Consider the following 21636-nt stretch of genomic DNA (forward strand, 5'->3'; position numbering starts at 1 on the left):
AGAGAGAGAGGAGGAAGCAGGCTCCCTGCTGAGCAGAGTGCCCGATGTGGGACTCGATCCCAGGACCCTGAGATCATGACCTGAGCCGAAGGCAGCGACTTAACCCACTGAGCCACCCAGGTGCCCCAAATGTTTCTTTTTTTAATAATTTTTTTTTTTAAGATTTTATTTATTTGTTTGACAGACAGAGATCACAAGTAGGCAGAGAGGCAGGCAGAGAGAGAGGGGAAGGGAAGCAGGCTCCCTGCCAAGCGGAGAGCCCGATGCGGGGCTTGATGCCAGGACCATGGGACCATGACCTGGGCCAAAGGCAGAGGCTTTAACCCACTGAGCCACCCAGGCGCCCCAGAACAAATGTTTCTTTCCTGATTCTATGGCTTAGGAAACTGAGGCTGCATTAATTGACTTACTTAAGATGACATAATTTGTGATGGAATCAGAAAACAGAACTCATTGATGCTTTGTCTAGTTGAGTGATTCAGCTTTTGACTTTACTTCTCATTTTTTTAAGAATTAGACTACTTACTCATGTTCCTTCCTTGCTATCTACTGAAAGTATGTTTTTTGAAAAAATTTAATTGAAATATAGTTGACCCTGAAAGCGTGTGTTTTATGGCTATACATTCTGATGATATAGTTTAATCCTTTTGTTGGAGTAATATGAAGAAAGACTGAACCAGTATCATGTCATAGATTGATTATGGCTTAATTTGTCATAAAGTATGTAACAGTCATGAGGTTTTATTGTTACTGGATGATTAGGCAGTGGTGAGAGTTTGTCCAGATTTGACTCCTGGCTCTGCCAACTTTTTAAATACTATATGACCTTAAATTTACAATAAAATAAGTAATAATATAGTATCTACCTTAAGAGGACTAAAAACGGAACAGTGTCTAGCACATAGCAAACATCAAGTAACTGTTAATATGTTTCAAGTAATTTAAGACTTGAATAAATAAGCCAATACCAATGATTGCCAAATAAATTAAATGGTTATAAATTGTATCAGAAATTTATGGGAACCTACTCAAATTGTGGTTTTGAGTACAGGCAAATAAAAAAGTAGTTTTAGGTGCCTGGGTGGCCCAGTTGGTTAAGTGTCTGCCATGATCCCAGGGTCCTGGGATTGAGTCCTGAGTCTGTCTTCTTGCTTAGCAGGGAGTCTGGTTCTCCCCCTGTCTGCAGCTCTTGCTCGTGCTCTCTCTCCCTCTGACAAATAATAAAATTTAAAAAATTTTGTTTTCCCATTCTTTGTATCTTGGTTTTCTTACTATTATTATTATTTTAGATTTTATTTATTTATTTGACAGAGAGAGATATTACAGGTAGGCAGAGAGGCAGGCAGAGAGAGAGAGAGAAGAGGAAGCAGGCTCCCTGCTGAGCGGAGAGCCCAATGCAGGGCTGCATCCCAGGACCTGAGCTGATCCTGACCTGAGCTGAAGGCAGATGCCCAATGACAGAGCCACCCAGGTGCCTCTGTATCTTGGTTTTAAAGTTTCAATGCGCCAACTAACTAGTTTTGAAGTCTTGTTTCTTGATGTTTTACAAATTGGTAACAGGCAAAAGTAGTCTTGTCTTTTCTTTTTTCTTTTTTCAAGGTTTTTTAAAGATAAGCAGTTCTTATGGTGTGTTAAAGGCATGACCATGGGTTTAGAGTGGAGATGGAGGATGTTGGATTGCAGATCAATTAGGGATATTGATTTTGAAGAAAAGATGCAGCCAAAGTCTCTGTGTTACAGAAGTCAAACAGCTTGATTCATATTGAACTTACTATGCATGAATGGTGTTCCTTGGAATTGTCCAGTATACTCACTCTTCTATAGGTCCTGGAAGAAGTCCAGGTCACATGCATTGACATTGGTAGGGTCTAGCCTGTGGCTTTCAGGATTATTTCATTAGAGCTATTACTGTTACTTAATTAATAGGAATATCTATGTTTATTTGAGAACGCTGAAGAATATCAGCTGCAGAAGGGACCGCAGTCTCCCTGCACCCTCTACCCAATTTTATTGAGATACAATCAACACATTATATTGGGAACATAAACTTTTGACTTTGTTCATAAATTCATAAATTCTTTTTATAATTTCCTCCTGCACCATGTTGTGTTGTAATCTAAGGACTAGGGCAAAGGTATGTTTTCCTAGGGATGATTCTATTTCCTTTTTCAGTTATTAGCTTTTTTATTAATGAAAATAACTAATTTTCTCCATGAATGCAAGTAGATTACTTATATTAAAGAACTATAAATTGAGAGCTACTACTTTACATAGGGCTGTGTTAGGAACATTAAGACAAAATGAATTAATTGTACTTGCTTTGTAATTGTTAGTCTGGAGTGTTTTCATCTAGATTTTTCTAGAATTCTGCTTTCCCAGAAGGCTAATGGGAAAATGGTACACTGTTTCAAAAGGTTTTGATTCTTATTGATGGCCCTATGTTTTGTCTGTCTAAAGTGTCAACCCAAGAAAAAGTCTACGCCACTGAAGTATGAAGTTGGAGATCTCATCTGGGCAAAATTCAAGAGACGTCCATGGTGGCCCTGCAGGATTTGTTCTGATCCGTTGATTAACACACATTCAAAAATGAAAGGTAATACTAGTATTGATTATACATGATAAAATACAGTATGAAGTAAAAAATTTGTAGTTGCCTTTAGTGTAACCTAATTTTTGTTGCCTTTAGTGGTAATGCATTTTCACCTTTGAGCATTTGGTGAATGAATTGTTATTAATATATCTTTTTGAATTTTTTTAAAAGTTTTTATGATTTAAAAATTCTCACTCTGTTTAGATGCTAGGAAATGTTAGGTTTATTAACATTGTTATTGTTATTAACATTAAAGTTTACATTGTTTACAATCCCTTTCCAGTATATTTAGGTTTTTCTACCTCAGCCTTCAGGTTTATATCATTGCTGTTAAGTTTTAAAGCTGAAACAATTGTAAAGAATCATTTGAAGTTTGAATTGTAAAATCTTGATTTAGAACATTCCCTTTAATAACTGTAGTTTGTGTCTTACTTGGTACTCTTTGACTCTCAGGTATCCTTAAAATGCTGTAAGCTAGAGACTAAAACTTCATCTTGAGCCACCTTTTTTCTCTTAAGATGTTTTTGTGATTTAATATGTATATTCTAGTTTTTTTTTTTTTTAAAGATTTTATTTATTTATTTGACAGAGAGAAATCACAAGTAGATGGAGAGGCAGACAGAGAGAGGGAGGGAAGCAGGCTCTCCGCTGAGCAGAGAGCCCGATGCGGGACTCGATCCCAGGACTCTGAGATCATGACCTGAGCCGAAGGCAGCGGCTTAACCCACTGAGCCACCCAGGCGCCCTATATTCTAGTTTTTGAATAGGTCATATAGTCATAATATTTAAGAAATCAGCTCACCTCGTCTTTTTGTCTGATCTGTCCCATTCTTTACCCTTCTTTTCAAACAGTAACCAGTTGTAGTTTGTTTCTAGAGTATTTTTATGTAAATCCAAGTATATAGTCTCATCTATTTTAACACAGAAGTAGCATATTTTTTCATATGTTCTACATTTGCTTTTTTCAATTCTTAGAGGTTTCCCATGTAGTGCATTGAAGACTTCCTTTTTGTTTCTCTCTCTCCCCCCTCTCTTTTTTTACAGATGCATAGTTTTCCACTTTTTGATTATTTTATACTTTATATATCCATTTTCCTGTTGATGGCTGTTTAGGTTGTTTTTGATGTTGTGTAGTCACTATATACATATTTATATACATACGTACATAAGATAAAGTGTTTCTGTGCACACAACAGTGGTGTAAAGAGTAACTTTCACATATACATGTGTCAAAGGTGGGGTTGCTAAATTTGATTTTTTATTTCAAATATTGAATATTGAGGTACCTAAAGACCTTTATAACTCACTTAAAAAAATAATACGGGACGCCTGGGTGGCTCAGTGGGTTAAAGCCTCTGCCTTCGGCTCAGGTCATGGTCCCAGGGTCCTGGGATCGAGCCCCACATGGGGCTCTCTGCTCAGCAGGGACCCTGCTTCCTCCTCTCTCTCTCTCTCTCTCTCTGCCTACCTGTGATCTCTATCCGTCAAATAAATAATAATAATAATAATACCTTTATCTTTGTGGCATGTTGGGACATTAAAGTACTACAAGTAGAAAATTCTTTTAGTTCTCCCCCTCTACCCTTCCTATTAAGTTTCTTACTCATGTACTGTTCATGAACACTAATTGGGTCCATGCCATTTATTCAGCAATTTCTCACTATATTATATGGGTAGTATGCTAGGTAGTAGGATCCAATAATGGGCAAAACATCACTTCTGCTTGCCCTGGTTTATTGAGTCCAGAGACAAGATTCCAGCAAATAATCAGACAGAAAGATAACTATTTCTTTAAAAAGTGTGTCCAAAGATAATATTGGTGTTTAATCAGTGGTATAGCAGGGTAATGTAATTTGGACTTCTGGTGGAAGGTATTCAGGGGCAGATATGTTAGTAAAAGTATCTTTGGTCTGAGAGTTGAGAGGATGGGTAGGAATTAACTACGGAAAGAAGGAGAAGAAGATGTTCCAGGCACAGAAAGTAGTATATGTTCTGGCTCTGAGAGGTCTCCTACCCATAGAGTGACGGAAGGGGGCACAATATGAGGCTAGGGAAGTAGATAGTAGTCAGATTGTGTAGCATTTTTCAGACTTCATTTAAAATTTTGTATTTTATTCTTAGAACAGTGTGATTCCCTTAAGGCAGAGGATGATGTGATTTGATCTTGTAAAGTTTTCTCTGACTATGGTATGGAAAATGAATTGGAAGGGGCCGTGATTAAGTAAGAGGAAATTGTTAAAAGGGTCATTGCAGGGGCACCTGGGTGGCTCAGTGGGTTAAAGCCTCTGCTTTCAGCTCAGGTCATGATCCCAGGGTCCTGGGATCGAGCCCCGCATCGGGCTCTCTGCTCAGCGGGGAGCCTGCTTCCTCCTCTCTCTCTGCCTGCCTCTCTGCGTACTTGTGATCTCTGTCTGTCAAATAAATAAATAAAATATTAGCAACAACAAAAAAAAGGGTCATTGCAGTGATTATGGTGAGGTGAGTGTGGTGGATAGAGACTAAAGAACAACTTAAAAGATAAAATCTGTATGATTTGGTAGTGGATGGGTAATGAGGAATGAAGGAGAATGAAGTCCTGAGGTTTCTATGTCAGGACGCCTCCCAAGCTTTTAACTTCACCAATAGGTAAATAATGTTGCCATTTAAGTGAGAGCACTAGAACATGAGTAACTGCAAGGTGACCTATGCTTGTTGAAATTAACTGAAGCCATGGGCAAGGCATGGATGAGATGGCTTGTGATGAAATATATAATGAGAAACAGGGTGGTTTTGAGGAAGGAAGCATTTGAGGTCTGTTGAGGATACTGAGTTTGGAAAAGAGTTGGGAAAAAATCAGAGATGGAAGAAGAAAACCAGGATTATTTGGCATGTGTGGTATTGGTGACTGGCGTGTTTTGAGAAGGGAGATATGATTGATTTGGTTGAACTTTGCCTGGTGATCAAATAAAATGTCCTTTTGGTATAAGGAGGTAGAGATCAGTGGTATTTTTGTTGGTATGATTGTATCTGAAGTTGAATTAGACTGGAAATAGAGACAAAGCAGAGAAGTGGGGATGCTATAGGTAGAGAGATAGATGGGGTCTAGAAGGATTTCTGAAAGTGAGGATAATCATGTTAGTAATGCTGTTGAGAAAAGTTCTGGAAATAGAGGGCTAAGACAGGAGTAGTAAGGGATATAGGATTTCTGGGAAAAGAAGATGTTAGATGGGATTGGTATCACAGTGTGAAATTGGCCTGGATTGGAAGAAGGGGCAGCACACCCTTGACATTAGGGGTGGGTAAGGGTGCAGTGACTGCAGATTTGGTGTAGTGTATACCTGAGGATTCCTGTCTGGCCTGTTTCTCATGAGTTGGGAATATGAACACCGAAAAGCAAGTGCCGTTATTGGCTGGAAAATAGCACATTTTGTTTTCAGGCTATAAAAAGGTTAAGACTTTTAAATTCAAGTGAGCTTCCCAGAAAGGGTCAATTTATGTAGCTTCCTACTAAAGAAATGACAAAACGTGGTAAAATGGATCTATTTAACCTTACAGCTAGTTATTTCATAATACTTTTTCCATTTTCTTTCACCTTTTTTCACTTTTGTTTTCATTTCCCCATAGCTTATGGCAAGGTATAGTTAGCCAAGTTCTGGAAAGGCTAATTAATACCTCTTAGTAGTTAACTGTCCATTTTTCTTCGAATGTGCTCCTTTTTCTCCTTACCTCCTTCAAAGCACATAACCTGGTGGAATTACTGGTCTTGCCATCGACACTTTCCAGTAGTAGAAATTTTGGATAGACTGCTGTTAAAAGTAATCCCGTTCCCCACTACACTGGAACTATGACCAGTATTAATGTTGACTCTTTCTGGGGAATTTATAATTTTCTCCTCCAACTTTTCATTTTGAAAATTTCAAACCTATAGATAGATTGAAGTGTAGCACAATGAACACCCATATATATTATACATAGGCTCAGCAATTACTACTATTTATTAGATGATATCAGTGAAAAATTAAAAATTATACTGCAGTGTTCATATTATTGTGATCATCCATGTTTGTTTTCTTTCTTTCTTTTTTTTTTTTTTTTTTAAAGATTTTATTTATTTATCAGAGAGAGAGGGAGAGAGCGAGCACAGGCAGACAGAATGGCAGACAGAGGCAGAGGGAGAAGCAGGCTCCCTGCCGAGCAAGGAGCCCGATGCAGGACTCGATCCCAGGACGCTGGGATCATGACCTGAGCCGAAGGAAGCTGCTCAACCAACTGAGCCACCCAGGCGTTCCCCCATGTTTGTTTTCTTAGCAAAGCCTAATATTTCTTTCTTTCTTTCTTTCTTTTTTTTAAAGATTTTATTCATTTGACAGACAGAGATCACAAGTAGGCAGAGAGGCAGGCAGAGAGAGACAGAGGGAAGCAGGCTCCCTGCTGAGCAGAGAGCCCGATGCAGGGCTCAAATCCCAGGACCCTGGGACCATGACCCGAGCCAAAGGCAGAGGCTTTAACCCACTGAGCCACCCAGTGGGTAAATAAGTCATTATTTACTTTTATTATACAAGGTGCATATCATTTAAAAAGTCAAGTGGTTAATTTGATAGGCTTTGCTTGGAAAATGGTCTTCTATGGCTACCCCTCTTTCTAACCACCTTTAACTCTGTCAGCTGGGTCTTTAGATATTTACCTCTGAATCTTATTATTACTATTTTTTAAAGATTAATTTATTTATTTGACAGACAGAGATCACAAGTAGAGAGGCAGGCAGAGGGAGAGGGGGAAGCAGGTCCCCCGATGATTAGAGAGCCTGATATGGGGCTTGATCCCAGGACCCTGGGAACATGACCCAATCTGAAGGCAGAGGCTTTAACCTACTGAGCCATCCAGGTGCCCCTACCTCTGTATCTTAAAATTCCATCCTTCTGAAGTACTTTTTACTTCTCACTGTAGACCTTGTGGATTAGTCATTTCAGTCCTTGTGTTGGGCCTTACCTCATGCCTACCTCTGACATCCTGCTGTCTTACGTGTTTTATTATAATTTTTCTTAGGAATTCAGTGTGTAATGTTACCATGTTAACAGTGGACACAGCTTAGCCATGTGATGTCCAGTATTTTCTGTGTCCTTCGAACCTTTTGATTTTTCTGCAGTTGTCTCTGTGTGCGGGTGTATGTTGGTGAAGGAGAGGTTTCTTAGTATTGTATATATTTGTTATTAATTCATAGTAAAACTCTCCTAGTTTTAACTTTTTCCACATGATCTGTTGTACTGTTAATTTGTCATTTTCTGTTTCTTTTTTTTTTTTTAAAGCAGGGAGAGGGTGGGTGTAGTGGCATAGGGGGAGAGAGAATCTTAAGTACGCTCCAGGCCCAGTGTGGAGCCTGACACAGGGGTCAGATCTCACAACACTGAGATCATGACCTGAGCTGACGTCAAGAATCCCGTGTTTAACTGACTGAGCCAATCAGGTGCCCAGGTAATTTGTCATTTTCATCATCTTGAGGAAATCTCACCTAGAGCCTTACTTACACTGTTGCCCCTTGAACAACACAGGTTTGAATTATGCAGTGTAGGTCTTTATAAAATTTTTTTTAAAAACATTTTATTTATTTATAAAAGATTTTATTTATTTGATAGAAATCACAAGTAGGCAGAGAGGCAAGCAGAGAGAGAGGGGGGGGGAGGAAGCAGGCTCCCTGCGGAGCAGAGAGCCTGACATGGGGCTCGATCCCAGGATCCTGGGATCATGACCTGAGCCGAAGGCAGAGGCTTTAACCCACTGAGCCACCCAGGCGCCTCTAAAGATTTTATTTATTTATTTGACAGAGATCACAAGGAGGCAGAGACGCAGGCATAGACAGAGAGGCCTGATGTGGAGTTCGATTTCAGGACCCTGGGATCACGACCTGAGCTGAAGGCAGAGGCTTTAACCTACTGAGCCACTCAAGTGCCTCAGTCTTTATATAATCTTTTATACACAGATTCTTTTTCAGTAAATATGCTACATTTTGTAATGTATTGTCTCTCCTTACAAGTTTCTTAATAACAATAATAATGTGTTTTCCTTATGATTGTTTTAATAACATTTTCTTTCCCTACCTTACTTTATTGTAAAAATATAGTATATCATACACAAAACATTATCTGTTTATGTTATCAGTAAGGCTTCTAGTCAGCAATAAGGTGTTAGTAGTTTTTGGGAACTCAAAAGTTGTATGACGAGGGGCGCCTGGGTGGCTCAGTGGATTAAGCCGCTGCCTTCGGCTCAGGTCATGATCTCAGGGTCCTGGGATCCAGCCCCGCATCGGGCTCTCTGCTCAGCAGGGGGCCTGCTTCCTCCTCTCTTTCTCTCTCTGCCTGCCTCTCTGTCTACTTGTGATCTCTCTCTGTCAAATAAATAAATAAAATCTTTAAAAAAAAAAAAAAGTTGTATGACGATTTCAACTGCACAGAGAGTTGGGACCCCTAACCAGCCCTCTGCCCCCTGCTGCTACTGGATTATTCAAGGGTCAAGTGTATATTCCTTCAATCTATACTAGTTACTTTCTCCCATCCAAGTACTAACCAGGCCCGACCCTGCTTAGCTTCCAAGAACTAGTTACTTTCTCTATGTGAATTGCTGTTATCTTGGGGATTCTCTTCAGCTTTATCTTGTTGAATTCCACGTCTTCCTTGATTTGGGTTTACTCACTCATTTTGAGTATACAGCAAGTCCTTCAGTAGTTTCCTGAGAAAGGGTATATGGAGGCAAAATTTTTGAGACCTTGCGTTATCTGAATATGTTTTTATTCTTTTCATACACTTGTTTGATAGTTTGGCTCGTATAAAACACTAGCCCGGGAAATCATTATTGCTCATAACTTTTAAGGCATTGCTCCATCTTCTACGTCCAGAGTTGCTATTAAATCAAATTATTTTGAATCTGGTATTTTTACTGTGTTTTTGTCCATCTCTGATGGCTTGCAGACTTTTCTCTTTGGTCCTGTAGTTCACGAGGTGATACCTTGCTATAAGTTATCCATTGTGGTAGGTACTTGGTGGACCCTTTTGATCTCCAAATTTAGTTTTTCTTTCAAGAGCAATTTTCTTGAATCATTTCTTTCATTATTTTCTTCCCTTTCTTTATTCTTTCTTCTGTAACTCTTATTCAGATGTTGACTTTCCTGCATTGGACTTAATAATTTTTTCATTTTTTTGAGGACAGTTTTGTTTTGCTCTACTTTATATAGTAAGTTTCTTCGGCTTTGTCTTCAAACCCTTTTTTGAGTTTTACATGTCTGCTCTTATGTTCTTAATATTTAAGGATTCCTTTTTTGTTCCCTGCATCTTATTTCCTGAGTGAAATTCTTTTTATTTCTATAGCCGTAATGATAGTTGCTGTGAAATTTTCTTCTCTGTACATAGTATGTTTCCAAGTTCTTTTTTTTTCCTTACTCTTTGTACCTTTCTTTGTTCTCTGTTTTTTTATGTTTGAGGTTTTCCTCACATCTCTGTTTTCGATCAGAGAGCAGATGGAGGGGTTCCTGGGTGGCTCAGTCAGTTAAGCGTCTGCCTTCGGCTCAGGTCATGATCCCAGGGTCCTGGGATGGAGTCCTGCATCGGGCTCCCTGCTCAATGGGGAGCCTGCTTCTCTCTCTCTCTCTCTCTCTCTCTCTGCTGCTCTGCCTATTTGTGCTCTCTGTCAGATAAATAAAATCATTAAAAAAAGAATAAAGAGTATGTGGATACTTCTGAATGGATGGAGTTTGTCAACCTATAATTTTCTTGTAGGATGATTCCCTTTCCCCTCCCAATCCCTTCAGTAGTATCTTCTCCATTTCTTTCTTGGCTTGGTGAGATTCCTCAGAGAAGAGTCTAGTCTTCTACCCAGAAAATAAGACTCTAGCTTCTCATATTCTGGGTATTCAGTTGGGGAGCTCCATTAAGTGGTTTTACCATTCAGTTGATTCACTCATTTTTTTGGTATTGCTGTACTCCTGTTGCTTAGTATAGAGACTTTCTGTTTTACTCCCAACTAGAGGTGGAAAAAGCTCTAGTCTTTTACTGGGAGAAGGGGAGAGGCATTGACAATGTGGTTTGGAATGGAGGAGGCTGCTTAAGCCCTTTCAACCAGTTCTCTGTGTCTTACCCTCTCAAACTCCAGAGGTGTACCAGGTGTTGCCAGTTAATGGGCCTTTTGATGGTATGTGGTATAGATACAGGTGGTTCTTGGTTTTACTCACTGAAGACTTAAAATTTGTCATTCTTAAATCTATTAAGATAGTCACCGTTATACTAATCCATTTGCTTCCCTGCTTGCAGAACTGTACATACCTGCACAGCTGTATAATTTATACTTACTTGTCCTTTCTTGTTTTCCCTGTCATTAATGGGCTTATTACTTGAAAATCTTCTTATTGTAGCTTTAGTGGAGATTAGGAGGGAAAAGAATTTAGAAATGTTTATCCAGTTGTTCATCTTGACCTGGAAATACTCTTAACTTCATCTTGAACAGACTGAGTCAATCTTGCTATCTGACCTTTCGTACTTCTTCTAGGATACCCTTTGCAAAGCAGTTGGGGAAATCAGATTGCTTCTTAACTTTTCTCAGAGCTTGTCTATTATTCAGTTTTCTTTTTAACTCTCATTACCATCTGACTTTCAACTTTTCCAGATTTTTTTTTTCCAGTGCTGCACCCTTTGTGTTTATTTTTTTTAAAACTGCTTTTACTGTTTGTTTTTTTTTTAATGGGGTTTCAGAGGGGAACAAAACTAAACTTGAGTATTAGTCTCATTCTTTAAAGTTTTCTACTTTAACATTATTTAATAATAGTTTTTTAAAAGATTCTTAACTTGGTTTACTAGAGCAGAGAATTACTGTGGCTCTTTGAAGAGAACTAATATTTGAATAAACCTATTGTTTAAAAAGCTCTACCAGTGACTCTGCCTGTGGCAGCTGTCACCTTCCATTCATAACCATGTTTGCAGGATCCACGGACTTTCTCCATTTCTGGGTGTGCTACTCAGCTTCTGAAAGCACTGAAGTCACCCATTCTCTCCTTTTATTCTACTAACCTTGCTGTACGCAGGGCCATTAGTTACCTGGTAATCAGTATGTATTAGTTTTTAATTTTATGGGCATTTGGTGCAGGGAAACCCTCCCTTTCCTCCTAATATTTCTCTCTCATCCTTAACTTCTGTGTTCTCTTCTTAAAATAACCACTATTTTTAAAAAAGTTCTTTTTATTTTCCTTTGCTGGATCCTCTTCTACTTTGCCATTCATGTGGATAGTTCTTTATTTTTAGTTTTATTTATTTTTATTTTTACTTCCCTCTTTCTCTCTCTCAAGTTTATTTATTTATTTATTTATTTATTTATTTTTAGTAATCTATACCCACCATGGTGCTCAAAGTCACAATCCCTGATCAGAAGTTACATGCTCTTTCGACTGAGCCAGCCAGGAGCCTCTATTTTCTATTCTTTTTGAATAGCAGTCTTATTAACTCTGAATTTAACTGATATCCGTAAACTTAATTTATATACACAATACTAGTGTTTCCTCAGGGTTCACATCTGCAAGCCCAGCTGTGTACTTGAAGCTTTCACTTGGATGTCCTTTATGCACTTGAGTTTAGCTTATTTAAAACTGACCTAATTATTTTCCTCCTCAGACCAGTACTTTCTTCTTTATTTCCCGCCTTGGTGAATAGATCTCTGCCACCTAGTCATATACCCCTAATTCTTAGGAGTCACCCTTTCTTCCTTCTTTGTGCCCTTATACCATTAGATCCTTTATTTTCTATAGAACTTTTTTGAGATATAATTTACAGAACTTAAAATTCACCCCTTTAAAGTATACAATTCAGTGAGTGGTTTTTGGTATATTCAGAGTTGAGTAATTACCACCAGTAGTCAATTTTAGGACATTTTCATCATGCCCCTAAAAAGCCTTATACCATTTATCTGCCCCCTCCCCAGTCTTCTTTCCCTTTACACCTCTTTGCCCTAAGTAACAAGTAATACATTTTCTATCTCTATAGATTTGCACATTCTGGACATTTCGTATAAATGGAATCATATACTAATGTGGTCCTTTGTGACTGCTTCTTTCACTTAGCATAATGCTTTTGAAGTTTATATATGTATGAGTATTTCATTCTGTTTCATGGTAAATGTATTCCATTGTATGGATAGACCACATTTATTTATGTATTCATCAGTCGGTGAACATTTGGACTATTTCTACCTTATGGCTGTTGAGAATAGTGCTGCTGTGGTATTTGTTTATAAGTTTTAGTGTGGACATAATGTTTTCAAATCTTTTGCATATATACCCAGGGGTGGAATTGCTCAAGGCTCACATGTTAACTCTCTCTAGCTTTTTGAGGTACTGCCGGACTGCTTAGAAAAGCTGCTACACCAGCTCACATTTCCACTAGCGTAAGTGAGGGTTCTGATTTCTCTGCGTCCTCACCAATACTTGTTAATTTGACCTCTTTTCTATTGTGCTAAAATATATGCAACAGGTTTTCCATTTTATTTTTTATTTACCTTAAAAATTATTTATTTATTTATTTATTTATTTATTTGAGAGAGTGGGTGGTGGTGAGAGGAGGAGCAGAGGGAGAGGGACAAGCAGACTCAATGCTGAGCATAGAGCCCAACCTGGGGCTAGATTCCGCAATTCTGAGATCATGACCTGAGCCGATATCAAGAGCTGGATGCTTGACCAACTGAGCTACCCAGGCACCCCACAAATTTACCATTTTAACCATTAAAAAATATTATTGGGTTGGGGGGCAGAGGTAGAGGTAGAGAGCCGCAGGCAAACTCTGCACTGAGTTTGGAGCCTGACATGGGGCTCAATTTCAGAATCCTGAGATCATGACTTCAGCCAAAACAAGAGTTGCCACCCAGGTGTCCTCATTTTAACCATTTTAAAGAGTACAGTTTAGTGGTATTAAGTACATTCGCATTGTTGTGCAATTATTACCACTATACATATCCAGAACCTTTTCATATTTTTACACTTTTCAGTGTATAAATCCATACCCATTTGATAAAAATTAGCCCCTGGTCAGTACTGTTCCACTTATTTCTCTATGAATTTGACTATTCTATGTACATCATATAAGTAGAATTATACAATATTTGTTTATTATTTCTGGCTTATTTCACTTAGCATAATGTCTTTAAAGTTCATCCATGTTTCAAGTATTTCATACATTTTCAGTCTCAGTAATACTCTGTTGTATGTATATACCACATTTTGTTCATCCTTCAGTGGACATTTGGGTTATTTCCATGTTTTAGCTGTTTTGAATAATAATGGTATGAACACCGGTGTTCAAATATCTATTCTGATCTTTTTTTTTCCTTCTCGTTTTAAGTTTTATTTTTATTTAAGTAATCTTTATACCCACTATGAGCCTTGAACTCACGACCCCGGCCAAGATCAAGAGTGCATGCTCTTCTACCTGAATCAGTCAGGAGCCCTTCTGATTTTTTATTACATGTTAGGTCCTTTTGTTTGGTCTCTAAAAAACATATTTCAGATTTTGTTTTTTTTGATTCCCAGTGTTACTGCTTTAAGTTCTAGTCATCTTGCATGTGCACTATTTTGGTGATCTCTTGTCTACTGAGTCTTCTCTCTGTTTCCTCTTGAATGTGTTATTCCAAGGTCAAGAAGATTTATCTTTCTAAAACCCAAAACTGAGCCTGTGGCTCCATAGTTTAAATGAGACTTCTTAGCGACAAGAGCTCATACAGTGGTCATTGTCTTAACCTGGCATCAAGCTCTTTCAGGTCTAGCCACTGCTTATTACCTGCTACGTTTTTATAATTCAGTGTTCTGAACTACTTTTAGTTCCCAGCTATTTGTTTATTCATTCATGCCTGTGAAGGTTCTGGGTCTTTATACTGGAATTCTCTCCTTAACAAACTATTTATTTACCTTTAAAAATTCTGCTTGGGTGGGGCACCTGGGTGGCTCAGTGGGTCAAAGCTTCTGCCTTCGGCTCAGCTCATGATCCCATCCATGATCCCGGGGTCCTGGGATCAAGCCCCGCATCTGGCTCTCTGTTCCGCGGAGAACCTGCTTCCTCCTCTATCTCTGCCTGCCTCTCTGCCTGCTTGTGATCTCTGTCTGTCAGATAAATAAATAGAATCTTTAAAAAAAAAAAAATTCTGCTTGGGTGTTGCATTTGTCCTCCAGTTACTGATCTCCACTGTTTTGTTTTGTTTTAAGATTTATTCATTTATTTATTTGAGAGAACTGGAGACCATGCACGTGGGTGAAGGGAGGGGTGAGGGGAGGGAATCTTGAAGTAGACTTCCCACTGAGCACGGAGGGGCTCCATCCCAGGATTTGAGATCATGACCTGAGCTGCAATCAAGAATTGGCCACTTAAATGACTGAGCCGTCCAGGTTCCCCACTGATCTTCATTTTTTAATGTTATTTTTAAAGAGTGAATGTTTGTTTAAGCAGCCTATTCTTGGTTTTGGCTCAGGTCGTGTGTTCGAGCCCCATATTGGGCTCCATGCTCAGACATTGAGTCTGCTTAAAAAATTCTCTCTCCCTCTTCCTCTGCCCCTTCCTTCATTCTGCTCTGCATGCATGCTCTCTCTCTCATAAATAAACAAATCTTAAAAAAAGAAAGTGAATGTTTATATTATTGCAATACTTTTACTTTAATCTATTTGTATGTCTCTTGGCACCAGGCAGTAGGTTTCTTTTTTGTCTATTTATAGTGCTGATACATCATAAGGGTTCACGCCGTGTTGATTGAATTTGCTTATTTATGGATTTATGGGAGAACTATGTATTTCTCAAATTAACCTTTTGAAATTTTATATAGATACATACATATCTTACCAATTTTAATCCCCCTTTATAGGTGGTTTCTATGGAAGGATTTAATAGGTCGAGATTAAGGAGTTCAGTTTTTTCATAGATCTTGTTTTTGAAATGGTCTAAAAATCGAAATTCAGCCAGGTTGTAATTTTATTTATTAAGTGGGACTTGATCCTAGGACCCTGGGATCATGACCTGGGCCGAAGGCAGCCACATAACTGACTGAGCCACCCAGGTGTCCCTTTTTATTAAACTTTTACATGTTTTCTTTCTTTGCTTTTTAAAAGATTTTATTTATTTATTTATTTATTTGACACACACAGAGAGAGAGAGAGAGAGAGAGAGAGACAGTAAGAGAGGGACCACAAGCAGGGGGATTGGGAGAGGAAGAAGCAGGCTTCCCACTTAGTAGGGAGCCTGATGCAGGGCTTGATCCTGGGACTCTGGGATCATAACCTGAGCTGAAGGCAGATGCTTAATGACTGAGCCACCCAGGCACCCCTCTTAACGCATTTTCTTGCCACATAAATTGAATATTTAAAATTTCCACTGTGTGATCTTTTGTTCTTCTTCTTTTTTTTTTTTTTTAAAGATTTTATTTATTTATTTGTCAGAGAGAGAGAGGGAGAGAGAGCGAGTACAGGCGGACAGAATGGTAGGCAGAGGGAGAAGCAGGCTCCCTGCTGAGCAAGGAGCCCGATGCGGGACTCGATCCCAGGACGCTGGGATCATGACCTGAGCCGAAGGCAGCTGCTTAACCAACTGAGCCACCCAGGCGTCCCTGTTCTTCTTTTTTTTAAGTAGAGATTTCTTTGGCAGTAGTGATACGGCTGTTCTCTTGAAGATGAACAGTCATCTTTTTAAAGTAATGACACTGGTTCTTATTTTTGTCTAGTTTCAAACCGGAGGCCCTATCGACAGTACTACGTGGAGGCTTTTGGGGACCCTTCAGAGAGAGCCTGGGTGGCTGGAAAAGCAATCGTCATGTTCGAAGGCAGACATCAGTTTGAAGAGCTACCTGTTCTTAGGAGAAGAGGGAAGCAAAAAGAAAAAGGATATAGGCACAAGGTAAAAAAAACAAAGCCTCTCTAATTATCTTCTTTGGGGTGGACAGGGAAGAGTCAAGGAAGAAGTCTTATATTTTTCAAATGTAAGTTACTTCTTTTGATAGTAGGGTATTTGTGAGAAAATTGATGAAAGCAGTATTTTTCCTGGGATGAAATAGGACCAGCCTTCCATATATTTACAATTCTCAATTTTTTGAGAAATGATTTCAGATAACTTTTGCCTTGTCACTTAGATGTGACAGTATAAAATGACATGACCAGTCTTTTTTCGTCTTACTTCTTGTAAGAAGAAAATGATCATTGAAATGAAATCTTCTCTTTCTCACTCTATGGATTAAATATTTCTCTAGAAAATGAGAAAGATAAACATTTTTGTTTGTTGTCTTGGCTTTTTGTTTTTATTCACAGACAAATGCGCTCCTTAATCTTCATCCTATTTCCCCCATCTTCCTTCTGGTAACCATCAGTTTGTTCTCTGTAATTTCAAGAGTTTGTTTCTTTGTCTTTCTCTTTCTTTTATTCCCTTTGCTCTTTTTTTTTTTTTTTTTTTTTTTTTTTAATTTGTTTGACACAGAGGTAGAGAGTACAAGGAGGCAGAGCAGTAGGCAGAGGGAGGAGAAGCAGATTTTCTGCTGAGCAGGGAGTCCGATGCAGGGCTTGATCCCAGGACCCTGGGACCATGACCTGAGCTGCCCAGGCACCCCTGCTCTTTTGTTTCTTAACTTACATGTATGAGTAAAATCATACGGGATTGGTCTTTGACTGATCGACTGACCGATTTATCTTAGCACTGTTACTCTCTAGCTTTATCCAAGTTGTTGCAAATGGTGGTTTTCTAGTTTTTGTATGGGTGATTCATGCTTAATATTGGGGTTTCATGCCCAGTTACGTTTTAATAAAGAATATTGTGTTTTTCTTCCATTTGTTTGATAATTTGTGTTAAAGTTGGGTGAGTCAAATTTTGTTTTATTTCTTTTAATATTCCTATGTAGTCAGTTCTAGAAGGTGAAATATTTCCTATTCGATTAGTGTTTCATGCTTCTCTGTGTATAAATGTTTAATAATCATTATTAGGATAAGTTAGAGTCATTAGGTAGTCCCTAATGTTTCTTAGTTGACTTCTCTGAGGATTAGTGTCTTCATCTCTAAAACTAGTATAATAATATGTACCCTCCAGAACTGTTGGGAGAATTAGAAATAATTATAAATATTTAATATGTGATAAATTTGATGTCCTGAAATAACTAGTATATGCTATTTTTACAATGAAGGAGGCTAACTGCATCAGTTCTAATACTTTGGGTGGTTGGTGGTAGGGAGGTACTACAAGCTTTTGTGTCAAGCCTTTAGTTATGTAGCTTAACCAAGCCCCTTTTCTTTTTTTTTTTTTTTTTTTTTTTTTTAAAGATTTTTTTTTTTTATTTGACAGAGAGAAATCACAAGTAGATGGAGAGGCAGGCAGAGAGAGAGAGAGAGAGAAGCAGGCTCTCCGCTGAGCAGAGAGCCCGATGCGGGACTCGATCCCAGGACTCTGAGATCATGACCTGAGCCGAAGGCAGCGGCTTAACCCACTGAGCCACCCAGGCGCCCCCAAGCCCCTTTTCAAAGGAGTTCAGTAGGGCTTTCAGATTCTGGAAAGTTGTTTTACTCTTGTCACAGTTATGAGAATTAATGAGTGTGTATAAAATAGATTAGATAATCAGCTCATTGCTTTATAAGAGGAGGCTACCTTTCCAGTGACCTGAATTTTTTCATGCTCAGTGGAACATCCCTTTATAAGTATTAAAATATAGTTAGCTAATAGTTAGAACCTTGACTAATAACTGTTGTATGAAGCCAGGGAGGAAAATAAGAGTTTGAAAAAACATTTCACAGAGCATCAGTGTCTCCATCTGTGAGGAATCAACAAAGGCACGTATGTAATACCCAGGGTGTTTTGGTGTCTCTGGACATGACTCAGCCCAGGAGACTGCTTGGTTATAATCCAGATTTTATGTAACATGTATTGAATAATCAGATACAGCACCAGAAATAAAGGGGCCTAGGGATAATGAGAGTTTCTAGTTTAGGGTCTTCTAGGGTAGATCTGACCTCTTTTCTCCTGTCCTCATTTTTCCATGTTTATCTTCTTTAGCCTTTTGCTTTCTCTTACACAGCTGAGCAAGTGCTTGGCCTTAGTAAGTCAGGAAGTAAATAAGTCCTGTTGTAAAGTGTGGAGGGCTAAATGGGAAGGGTCTTATTATTCCTTGATTTAGTAATGTAATGTTTATTAGTAATGCAGTCCTAGTTATGGTCTACTCTTTGGTCCTTATAAAGGAGGGAGAGCAGAGGAATAATCTTTCCTCTAATGATAGATCTTGGTGGTAGAAGTAGATTTGAAGAATCCTCCATTGTTTAGGCTTTGGGTTAACAGTGGGTACTAAAACACCTAGCTAGTACCATAAAAGTATTGTTGAAGAAATTAGAAGGCTTGGAAGAGTTTCTTGAGAGGTCTTTGCTCATAATCTCTCTATTCCTTTTTGTATTTTTTTTGATAAGTGATAATCTTTTTCTCCTTTATATTTAAGGTTCCTCAGAAAATTTTGAGTAAATGGGAAGCCAGTGTTGGTCTTGCTGAACAGTACGATGTTCCCAAAGGGTCGAAGAACCGAAGATGTGTCACCAGTTCAATCAAGTTGGACAGTGAGGAGGATATGCCATTTGAGGACTGTGCAAATGATCCTGAATCAGAACATGACCTGTTACTTAATGGCTGCTTGAAATCTCTGGCTTTTGACTCTGAACATTCTGCAGATGAGAAGGAAAAGCCTTGTGCTAAGTCTCGAGCCAGGAAGAGTTCTGATAATCCAAAAAGGACTAGTATGAAAAAGGGCCACATGCAATTTGAAGCACATAAGGAAGAACGAAGGGGAAAGATTCCAGAGAACCTCGGCCTAAACTTTATTTCTGGGGATGTATCTGATAAGCAGGCCTCTAATGAACTTTCCAGGATAGCAAATAGCCTCACAGGGTCCAGCACTGCCCCAGGAGGTTTCCTGTTTTCTTCTTGTGCGAAAAACACGGCAAAGAAAGAATTTGAGACTTCAACTTGTGACTCTTTACTGGGTTTGTCTGAGGGTGCCTTGATCTCTAAACGTTCTGGGGAGAAGAAGAAACTCCAACGAGGTTTGGTGTGTAGTTCAAAAGTGCAGCTCTGTTATATTGGAGCAGGTGATGAAGAAAAGCGAAGTGATTCTATTAGTATTTGTACCACTTCTGATGATGGAAGCAGTGATCTGGACCCCATAGATCACAGTTCAGAGTCTGATAACAGTGTCCTTGAAATTACAGATGCTTTTGATAGAACAGAGAGTATGTTATCTGTGCAGAAACATGAAAAGGTAAAGTATACTAGGTATCCTGCCACAAACACTAAGGTAAAAGCAAAGCAAAAGTCCCCCATTACTAACTCACATACAGACCACTTAATGGATTGTACTAAGACAGCAGAGCCTGGAACTGAGACATCTCAGGTTAATCTCTCTGATCTTAAAGTATCTACTGTTGTCCGCAAACCCCAATCAGATTTTAGAAACGATGGTTTCTCTCCAAAATTCAACACACCATCAAGCGTTTCCAGTGAGAACTCACTAATAAAAGCTGGGGCTACAAATCAAGCTCTTTTACATTCTAAAAGCAAACAGCCCAAGATCCGAAGTATAAAGTGCAAACATAAAGAAAATCCAGTTGTAGTGGAACCTCCAGTTACAAATGAAGACTGCAGTTTGAAATGCTGCTCTTCTGATACCAAAGGCTCTCCTTTGGCCAGCATTTCCAAAAGTGGGAAAGTGGATGGGCTAAAACTACTGAGCAACATGCATGAAAAAACCAGGGATTCAAATGACATAGAAACAGCAGTGGTGAAACATGTTCTGTCAGAGTTGAAGGAACTCTCTTATAGATCCTTAAGTGAAGATGTGAGTGACTCTGGAACATCAAAGCCATCAAAACCATTACTTTTTTCTCCTGCCTCTAGTCAGAATCATATACCTATTGAACCAGATTACAAATTCAGTACATTGTTAATGATGTTAAAAGATATGCATGATAGTAAGACTAAGGAGCAGCGGTTAATGACTGCTCAGAACTTGGTCTCTTATCGGAGTCCTGGTCTTGGAGACTGTTCTGCGAGTAGTCCTGTAGGTGCATCTAAGGTCTTGGTTTCAGGAAGCTCCACTCACAGTTCAGAAAAAAATGGAGATGGCATTCAGAACCCAGTCCGTCCTAGCCCTAGTGGGGGTGACCCTACAGTGTCTGGAGAGTTGTCTGTATCTGTACCGGGCTTAGTGTCTGACAGAAGAGATGTCCCTGCTTCTGGTAAAAGTCGCTCAAACTGTGTTACTAGGCGCAACTGTGGGCGGTCAAAACCATCATCTAAACTGCGAGATAGTTTTTCAGCCCAGATGGGAAAGAACACATTGAACCGTAAAGCCTTAAAGACCGAGCGCAAAAGAAAACTCAACCGACTTCCAGCTGTAACTCTTGATGCTGCACTGCAGGGAGACAGAGCAAGTGGGGTTGCAGAGAATGGTTCCTCAAGAGGTGGGCTAGAGGACCCTGGTAAAGAGGAACCCCTTCAGTTAATGGGCCATTTAACAAGTGAAGACAGTGCCCATTTTTCTAGTGTTCATTTTGATAACAAAGTCAAGCAGTCTGACCCTGATAAAATTCCTGATAAAGTCTCCTCTTTTGAAAACAGAAAAGGCCCAGAGGTGGATACTGAAATGAACAGTGAGAATGATGAACCCAATGGTGTAAATCAAGCGGTGCCTAAAAAGCGGTGGCAGCGTTTAAACCAAAGGCGCACTAAACCTCGTAAGCGTACTAACAGATTTAGGGAGAAGGAAAACTCTGAGGGTGCCTTTGCGGTTTTGCTTCCTGCTGACCCCGTAAAGAAGGGGGATGAGTTCCCAGAGAATAGACCTCCTACATCAGCAAACATACTGGAGGATACGCTGGCAGATCCAAATCATGCCAGCTGCTTAGATGCAGTTGGACCACGGTTGAATGTTTGTGATAAATCCAGTGCCAGCATTGAAGAGACGGAAAAAGAGCCGGGAATTCCCAGTTTGACACCCCAGCCTGAGCTCCCTGAACCAGGTAAGGACTCCTGAGACAATGATAAGGATTA

At 39.2% G+C, this 21636-nt stretch overlaps 1 protein-coding gene across 5 annotated transcripts in view; it reads left to right on the forward strand.

Moving 5' to 3' along the window:
- The window catches only part of NSD1 (nuclear receptor binding SET domain protein 1), a 151452-nt gene that overhangs the window by 63439 nt on the left and 66377 nt on the right, over nucleotides 1–21636 (forward strand). For 4 of the 5 annotated variants that reach the window (XM_059417446.1, XM_059417445.1, XM_059417447.1 and 1 more), the window contains exons 3-5: nucleotides 2458–2593; nucleotides 16295–16467; nucleotides 19034–21605. In XM_059417446.1, coding sequence (XP_059273429.1) covers nucleotides 2458–2593; nucleotides 16295–16467; nucleotides 19034–21605 — 2881 coding nt within the window. Of the gene's footprint in view, nucleotides 1–2457; nucleotides 2594–16294; nucleotides 16468–19033; nucleotides 21606–21636 lie in introns of those variants that run through there. The other variant, XM_059417448.1, reaches the window with a different exon arrangement.

The sequence above is a fragment of the Mustela nigripes genome, chromosome 12 (assembly GCF_022355385.1).
Source record: "Mustela nigripes isolate SB6536 chromosome 12, MUSNIG.SB6536, whole genome shotgun sequence".
Classification (NCBI taxonomy): domain Eukaryota; kingdom Metazoa; phylum Chordata; class Mammalia; order Carnivora; family Mustelidae; genus Mustela; species Mustela nigripes.